This window comes from Typha latifolia, chromosome 6, assembly GCF_019914945.1.
Source record: "Typha latifolia isolate L0001 chromosome 6, TyphaL0001v2, whole genome shotgun sequence".
Classification (NCBI taxonomy): Eukaryota; Viridiplantae; Streptophyta; class Magnoliopsida; order Poales; family Typhaceae; genus Typha; species Typha latifolia.
The window spans coordinates 9,657,001-9,666,602 of NC_133091.1; the positions used below are offsets into that span (position 1 = coordinate 9,657,001).

Below are 9,602 nucleotides of genomic sequence, written 5' to 3' on the forward strand. Positions count from 1 at the left end.
ATCTAGTACAAAATCATCAACAAAAAGCGTAAATGAGTGTCTATTGTGTAGACCTAATTACCTAAAGCTTAATTGTTTTGGATGTCAAATAATGTAACGCCCCTGCCCGGCACGGCACGTGCACGCCCACGAGCCCACGCGCCCACACGGCACGCGCGGCGCACGCGACAGTCGGGCGGGACCCGTCCCACACAAATACTCTCCTGTGCACATATAATCATGACATCATCAAATAAAACATATTAACCTATCCATGATCACATAATCCATCACCAAATACATCATACTATTAACCAAATAAACTTGTTAACATACGAATATCCAAGTTCATAATAATATACACTAGACCACTACATATTTTGGCAGGGCCCACACAGGCCACAACAAACCATCAAGATACAACTAAACAACTGATACACGAGTGCTATAAATTCTGATATATACTATACAAATCATCATTCGATACAATAAGGCACAAATATAACAAACAACGATACAACTCAATGTCTGGTTAAACTATCTTCTATACTGTCTCGCATCAATAGCTCACATCATCATCACTCTAAAATATCTTCTCAAGATATCTCAGGTCGCTATCACGTACCATAAATCTAAGGGGTTAGAAAAAAAATAAAGAGAGTCATGAGCAAAAGGCTCAATGAATAGACCTTACCCCGAATCAGTGATGCCAAATAGAGAGTAAATCATATACTGGATAATATGAATCAGAAGAGTATCATGCCATGAATGAGTATATGAATGTATCCTTAATAATATATAAATCAAAAGTAGATAACATGTTATAACTGATAAAAGTATATATAATCCTCGACAATGAACAAACAAATCTTCATATCATACTATCATCATAACTCTCTCTCAAATATGACACATGATGCATGCCGACCATGACCACGTTATGATATCAAATGCAATCATATATGATGAATATTGACCACTCGATAATTAGGTAATCAAATGATAATGAAATCATATGCATTTCTCAACATCATAATCATCACTGACATCTCAGTATAATATCAACATACTAGACCACTGTGCACAGTCAATACCCGGTGCCCGGTCTCAACATCATGTCCAAAGGCTCAAAGCATACTCCGCCACCCGCAAGAGTATCTCTAATATAACCATACCCCGCCACCCGCTAGGGTATCAACATCCATCCAGATCGGGCACCCACATAGTTGATAGAAACCTCGTGAGGATAACTCGCCACATATTCCCTGGCGAACAGCATGTGTCCGAATGTCTGCTGCGCACACAGACTAACGACCTCAGACGTAAGGCCAACAGGATCGCGACCATGTCGAGTGATCAATCATCCACCAAGCGCGTCCTAACCCTCGCGCCCACTCGGGTATCCTCACGCTTTCTATCAACTATCCTATCAATCACATTTCATGCTTTCCTTCTAAATGACAAATCATATGCATATATCCAGTACGATAACAAGTCAATGCATAACAGAAATTTAGGTGGAATTGGAATCAAGAGAAAATGATGCAATGTAGTCTCAAATTGTATCGTCAACACATGCATACTCATGCTAATCTATTACATGCATACTCGTGCTAATCTATTACATGCATACTCATGCTACATATCAACTCGGTAAACAATCATAATAGTAGAATCATCTCTGATCATCTCTATATATATCACCAATGTACTCATATTCCAAATCAGCATAATCGAATACATGATAAAATATGCTCGACTATAATCATCTCTAGATAAAATCATATAATCATGCTGGCGGCCAAAACATGCATATACACAAATATATAATATAACTTAATTTTAGAAAGGCATCTAAGGGATAAGACTACTCACCGTCTGATCAGAAGATACAAACCACGCATCTCTCACGTCCGTCAGGTAACCAAGTGACATTCATCGCTAGCAAGGTCCACGGGGTCTCAAATAAGGGGGTTTGGGATCTGAAATATTTAAGTAGTATGATGTTAGCCGTTTATCTAATTATAATTAATTCAGTTAAAATATAAAGGTTTATTAGATTTAGAATCACTTTTCTTTATTTTTGATTACATAACTAGGTCTATGATAGAATCACTTTTCTTTATTATAATTAATACACGTGGCGCCCCACCAAGCTGTATGAGCATGGGCACGAGGCCGGCCACAGTGTGGCCGGTCGCGTCGTGCCCATGAATTTTTTTTTTTTTTTGGATTTGGTTGTTACAAATAAGCCCAACTTTATTATAGTATAGTGAGGTATATACTAGTTTATTTTCTAAACAATAGTTTATCTCAATATTTATATTTAGCAATAAAGATTTAAGTATTCTTTTTATTTTTAAGATAATACTTTGATTAACTATTCGTTCAATTCTTTTCTCCCGCTCTCTTCTTTCTCTCTATTTATTATATATCCACCTTAAAGGATATGTACTTTGGTTACTATCAATATATATTCTAAGTTTATTACTTCTTTATGTCTCATCAAATATAATTGTTATAAATATGCTGGCTTATAATTAAACACTATAGTAAATTTAAATTTTCTTATTCAAATATACGAAATGAGCATAGCTATACTATAGAAGTTATTCCATGTCCAAATGCTACCTTAGAATTTGATCATTTGTTTCTGCCAAAACATGGAAGACAAATTATAAATTTAAGTGCAATGGTTTGGATATAGAAAGATTCTTTCATCCCTGGAATATTGAGGACAAGATAAGATTGTACAAAGATTCTTGGAGCAAGTCTGATAGGATATCTATCAGAAATGTTTATAAGGTATATTATATAGCAGTCAGATGGAATGGATTTTTTTTCCATATCTTTGAATTTTGACATATCAAGCACATAGTCACTTTCAATTTCATAGGAAATGAAGAAGATATTTTTACATAATTACCAGTAAAAATATTTACAATGTCAAGATTGCCAATATTTTCTTTAAAATATAATAATTTCTATGGAAATCATTTACATCTTCCAAAAATACTATTCCGCTAGTTAAAATTAAGTAATATTAAATAAATAAAACATTTTGTCCTTGCAAAAAGTTTTTAAACTGGCCAAAATTTATTGATCATAGAAACTGTTTAAAATGTTCCAAAACTATCTAATATTACTCGATATCATATTAAAAGAGTTCAAAAAGTTAAGGTATTTTGGTCATTTAATGTCACATGTTTGGAATATTCTATAAATATTCCTAAAAAAATTAACCAAATATTTGGATGACAATTATAATATTTTAAATATTGTTAGCAGCAATTGTGTAAACATTCCCCCTCCAGAAATTAATAAAAAAGAAGAAGAAGAAGTCCAAATCTATTGCATTTAATATCTCAAAATCATCCCACCAATATAAACTTCTCATTTCCCTTCTCCATTATATTCCCACAATATTGATGTATATCTCCTGCCATCAGATAACAAAATCCAATACCCTAAATTAAATGCCAAAAATGTTTATAAGGTAAAAGAAAAGAAAAGAAAAGAAAAGAAAGAACAAAAAGAGAAGTGTGAATTTCTCATTTCCCTTCTCTCTCTCTCTCTCTCTCTCTCAAACACAGGACAAACAACACTCTGTTTTCTTTCTGTCATACTACTGTCAAGCTGCTGCTGCTGCTACTGGAGAGTCTTGGTCTTGTCCTCTCAGGTGAAAGCCTTTCATCCATGGCTTTCCTTTTATTGCTGCCTCCACTGTTTTTCCTATCATTGTTCTTCTCATGCTCCTGCTCCTGCTCCTCCTCCTCCTTCTCCTCTGGCTTTTGCTCCTCATCCTCATCCTCATCCTCATCCTCCTCTTTGCTTTTACCTTTAAGCAGGTGGTGACTGAGCCTCTTCATGTCTGAGAGCTGCACTGGTTTGTGAAAGAACTCCTCTGCTCCTCCCTCCAAGCATCTGTCATCATCAGTACACATCATGATCTGCTCCTTGTATATAAGGAAGAGGAATAAAGGAGATCTACTAATGTGCACAAGTGGGAAAGATTTTGAGATGTTTGACCAATATATACAGAAAGGACTAGTCCTTTTCTTATTTTTCTTTTTTCCTTCTCTTCCCCAGATTCCTTTCCAGGTTTGACTACTGAAAGATATTTATTACCTACAAGAATATTTTTCATTGCAAGAGTTTGTGCAAGATGTGAATTATCCATGCAAACATAACAACAAAATCCTGAAGTTGATAGCCGCCAACATTCTCACTTATTCTTAGGCTTGTGATATTTTTTAATAGGCCTAAGAAGTGGACTTCACCTAACTCGATCGACAAAAAATATTTTCTCCTTTTTCACAATGTAGATCCAAGGACTTTTAAACAAAAGATTCGCACCAATTACTCTAGAGGCTTAAACTAGTAGAGAACTATAATTTTATTCTAATAGACTCCGACACCTCTACTTTGTGAATTCATATTAGGTGTTATGATTTTCTAGAATTATTCCCTACTTTGTTATTTGACATTATTGAATTTCTTTTGCCCGTCACTTTAGGCATTATGTTGCAAATATCATAGCATTACGGAGATAATTGGAGTAATTAAAGGGTATAATGTAAGGGTCCATATAACGTAGAAGAACAAATAAACTATACACAGAATTTTCAAAAGGAGAAGAGGTATACTTTTGGAAGGAAGTTAATCTCAGGGTTAATCACATTTGGAATCCCCAAACTATTCTAATTTATCTCTCACATTCTTAATGGTAGAAATATTAGATGTCTATTTTACCCCTCAACAGTTTCTCTCATTTTATCTAAAATAGGGGTAAATGTTCCTAACATTATAACAACTATAGAGGAACATCTAGGAGTTTTTTATATATAACTTTTATGCGTTGTTAAAATAACAGGAAAAGTAAAGAAATTTGAAATAATATATAATATAGCATTCGTCCTATCTTCTTTTCTTCTCTATGAATCACAACAAAGTAAATTCTTTTTCAGTATCTGAGGTGCAATCTCTCACTCACCTGTTGATCATAGAGGGAGCATTCTCAGAAGACATGACTACAACTGGGATATCCTTCAGAGCTGATGATTCCTGAAAGCAATAAGAAAAGATTAATCCTATTAAGTAACCATGATCCTAAGATCTTTACAACAGAAAGTAGAATTAGTTAATTAATCAATGCAAACATACATTAAATTTTTTTTTAAAAAACCACCTTAATCTTCTTCAGCAGATCATATCCTGTCATCCCTGGCATGTAATAGTCTGTGATGATCAAATTCACCTCAATCTCCTGAGACCAGACAAAATACATCATCTCGCAAAGCTTCCAACAAATACAAAGCTTAAAGAAAAAGAAAGAATATATGTCAAAAATTTTGTCACATTACCTGGTGATCAGTGGATGCAGAAGAAGGTGGGTCAGTTTGCACATCCATCAAGCCCAGCAACTCCAAAGCCTTGCTCCCAGAATCCACTGTGGTTACTGAAACAAACAAATATAAGCTGAAAGGAAATCAAACAAATGAGTTGAGTTGTTCTTGCAGCAGTACACCAAGGAGACTGGCTACCTTGGTAGGAGGAGGTCTTGAGGAGCCTCTCAATGAGCTTTCTATCAATGAGGCTATCATCCACAGCCAGGACGTGGAATTGGGTCTCTGCATCAACTGCCATTCTTATCTTTCTTTCAAGAGGTTGAATGAAGAGGATCAAACACTTTGGTGGGTTTGATTGTATCTCTTCTTTTTTTTTCCCTTTTTTTTTGGGTTTTGGTTTTTCTCTTCCCTTTGCAATTGGATATAAAAACCAATCGGAAACCCAAATCCCAACTCCTCTTGGAAAGCAAGATCCGACCAGATTTTGTACCAAATCTCCTAAAAAAGATCACGATTTTTGAATTGGAGACCAAGCAAGTCCCCACAAACAAACTCGATCTCTCTCTCTCTCTCTCTCTCTCTCTCTCTCTCTCTCTCTCTTGGTGGGGTTATGAATTATATTCCTCAGACCACCCACTTACCATGATCCAATGCCAGGCGGGTCTTTGAGATTGGGGGAGGGACATGATCAAGGGTGTCTAATGGTGGTGGCCCACCCAATCCATCCCCCTAGATCCGCTGACGTCACCCGTGCTTCTACGGTATCTTTCCTCTACAGCAACTGAGGTGTGGGTGGGGGGGGAGCAATTCCATGTGATCATCTTCAGATTTGCCTCCCATTCTTATCACCACTCTATCTCTCTCTTACATCTCTATCTCTTCTAGATATACCCATCAATGTCTTTCTTTTCTTTTCTTTTCTTTTCTTTCTTTTTTTTTCCCTTTCTTGATTTGGAGGCTATTAGGGGCCAAAAGAATCCGGAATAGATCGTAGGAGCAGCAACTTGCTGTAACTTCCATGCTTAACACTTGGGGAGGCCCAAAAGGTGCAATGTACCGCGTGCTGCCATGGGGAGAGAAAGACAGGACCTTACTGGATGTTCTTAAACATGGTCAAAGTTTAGTTTATGAAGGTAGATTTGGACTGAAAGGAAGAGGAGTTTTAAGAGGCTTTTTGTTTTACCCCCCAAAAAAAGAAGTAAGATCTTATAGATTAATGGTTAATTTGCGGACCAATATTTGTACAAGTTCACAAGGATAATGCACGTCCCAAGTATATCAAAACATACGCATCTTTCAATATTTGCCGAACAATCAGCAGCCTTATTAGTTTCCCTATAAATATGGTTAACTTTGTGATTCTAATAATTGTTAATTAAGTGTTCAATGTCTTCAATAATTGATTCAATAGCCCACAGAGGACTTTATTCACCCCTAAGAATTTTAATCAATTGGAGTGAGTAAGATTCTAGTCAAATACTAGAAAAAGCCACGATCCTGAATACTTAAAAGAGCCTCCATATTGCTTTTGCTATTAAAGCACATTTGTAGGGGCACTTGTTGGAGTGTAATTGAGGTGACTTAAATTGAAAATAATTTCAAGCCTAAATTTGTGATTAAGCTTGAATTGAAATCATTTCAATTTGAGCCAATTTTAAACTAATTTTAAGCTCGAGCTAAACGAGCCAATCAATAATGAATTTCAAGTCTTAATCAATTTAAGCAAAATTTTGAGCCTAATCAAGTTTGAATTGAATAAAATTTGATTTAGACTTGAATCAAGCTTAAAATAAGACATAATTCAAAGATATATACTAATAGAAATATCCATATATTTTAAAAAGAAATGATATCCGTAGAATTTAGAAATTAACTCTACAAGATTGGAGTACATAATAATCCACTTAAATAAATTTTGGAATATAAGTATTGCATAGTGTAGAAAGTATTACTCATATTCTATATATATACATACATACATATATTATAATTATTTCAAGCATTATCGAGCCTACTTAATTGAGGCTCAGCTCATTCTCGAGTTGAGCTTTGTCTAACCTTATTGAGCCAAGCTCAAGCCAACTTGATTATTTTGACGGCCCTCACGCCTGGTACCTATAAGGAAGTATTGGCATTAGACTATCACACAATAAAGCCCACTCCTCCTTCTTATGACTATCCATAAAGGATCCATCGATATTTATCTTGACCTAACCAAATAGTGGAGGTTGGAGGTTCCTAGCAAATTGTCACAGAGGTGGGTGTGGACTTAAGATGGCCGACACAGTTGTTCAAGATATTCATTTGCTAATGCTACCGTTGGATTCCAAACCTTAATAAGATCTTCTCGGAAGTTGTCAAAATGTATCTGGTTCCTGAATTTTCAAATATGCCAAAGTAAGCCAGACAAGTCCTTAGCCAGGCTTTGTCTTTTGCTAGCAGCCCCTCACCCTTCGCTAGCCACAGATCATACAACCATCTATCACCAAAACTGAGGTTGACCGCTAAGAGGTCCCTTAAAATAATTCCAAAGATTGGTAGCAACTCTATGATGGACAAATAAATGGTAAATAGTTTTTGGCTCAAGTGAGCACACTCGGCAATGAACGTTAGAAGAAAGATGAAACACCCACTTCCATAATTCATGTGTTCCTCACGTGAAGCATGTCCACGTGATTCCCACGTGACCTGTTAGTGAAATAATCTCACCGAGTATCTGAATAAGTCAAGAAATACCATACTAATCCAACAAATAATCCAGAATTATAATATTACACGCCTCAACAAGCCTCTAGGAATACAAGTCTATCACAAATTTGATAAAACATAAATACCCTCGCAGGGGCTAAGTCCAACTGAAATAATAAAATAAACAAATGCTAAAAATAAAGGAATGAATCTGCTACTCCTCGATGTCCGCATCTTCTATAATCAGCTCTGAAATATTTCCACCAAAAATAGCGGTGAGCACGGGGCCCAGTAAGTAAAATCTAATAATAATCTAAGATTATTACATGATAAATAAAAATACAACTCATAACATGTTAGAAAAAAAAATGTACATTATGACTTTTAATAGCTTTAATCATTATAGCTCATTTTACATAGAAATCCACACAAGAGTCGAGTTACAATAACATATCTCACAAAGCACCATCAAAATCGAGGGGGACTAGTCAACTAGTGGTATTATCACCCATACATGCCTAGCGACACTGCATATGACCGGTTGTCTGTGGCCATCAGACTAAAGACCCCAGTCATAGGCCCATCAACACCGTTCTAGTAATCATCGCACAGAGTGAAATCATCACATACAGCTGATAAGAGCACACAGCTTAAAAGACGTCCTGATCTTGCGTCCTCGGGTACCGCTAGAACTATAATCCCTACCTCTCAATCATCTTTTCTAATATCATACTAGTCTAGTCTCCAACTAGGGCAGTGTAATCACCTGAATACTCCACCAGCTATCGACCTCAGGTGTGGGCCGCTAATATAATACTATATAACATACACTCTACCCTTAACCCCGAGTTGAGTGGGTAAAAGGGGCACTTCCTAACTAGGACTTGACTAACAGTGATAGGTGCACGTGGTGTCATGACCTCTATTATTTAACATAATCATCACAATAACAAATATTATAAACAAGCATAGAGTCTATCATACATGTGCATTAAGTGATAAATAATGCAAGTAAGAATTGACATGTTATTAATTGCAAATATGAAATGTCATATAAGTTACACAAGTAAGAAAACGACATTTAATTATCACAAGTAAGAAATGACATAAATATGCATTTTTCATAGACTATTATAGAATTCTACTCGCCTGGGATATTTCTGGAATTCGTCTTACTCTCCTAATCAGTCGGCTCTTCTTGAATTTCAAGATCCTTCCCGCACAATACTGAATCCGAGGATCGAGGTGAGGGGTTTTGGTTGGCTGCCGGCGCTCCGGTGACTCGCTGCCCGCGACGAAAACTTCGGTGGCTCGGGAGAGAAAAGAGAGAAGGGAAAAGCGAAGAAGGGGAAATTCCGAAAAAAGGAAACTCGAGGCGGATGAGTGGAGATTAAATAGAGAAGAGGTGGAGAGGGTAACGGAGTGGAGTTAACTCCACTCCGGCACACTTCTCTCCCACCTCTCGCAACTGACTGCGAGAGGTGGGGGAGGGGGAAGAAGGAGTCAGCGCACGCGCCAAGTGCGCTATAAATTTTTTTATTTTTTATTAATTTTTTTTATTATTAATTTTTTTATTATTAATTTTTT

The 9,602-nt window shown here is 36.3% G+C and overlaps 1 protein-coding gene across 1 annotated transcript; it reads right to left on the reverse strand.

The window, feature by feature from the left end:
* Positions 1–3,317: 3,317 nt before the first annotated feature.
* LOC140790219 (two-component response regulator ORR3-like) lies at positions 3,318–5,910 on the reverse strand. The gene is made up of 5 exons (XM_073140196.1): positions 5,523–5,910; positions 5,343–5,437; positions 5,168–5,245; positions 4,973–5,043; positions 3,318–3,903 (listed from the first exon to the last, which is right to left on the reverse strand). Exons 1-5 carry the CDS (start codon positions 5,623–5,625, stop codon positions 3,600–3,602), a joined length of 651 nt encoding a protein of 216 aa, XP_072996297.1. The 5' UTR covers positions 5,626–5,910; the 3' UTR covers positions 3,318–3,599.
* Positions 5,911–9,602: the final 3,692 nt, after the last annotated feature.

Excerpts from the sequence above, each read along its gene's own strand:
- LOC140790219 (XM_073140196.1), bottom strand. The coding sequence starts at position 5,625 with ATGGCAGTTGATGCAGAGACCCAATTCCACGTCCTGGCTGTGGATGAT. Across the intron at positions 5,246-5,342 it reads CTGCATCCACTGATCACCAG|GAGATTGAGGTGAATTTGAT; the intron begins GTAATGTGACAA and ends GTCTGGTCTCAG. Across the intron at positions 3,904-4,972 it reads GCTCCCTCTATGATCAACAG|ATGCTTGGAGGGAGGAGCAG; the intron begins GTGAGTGAGAGA and ends TGATGATGACAG.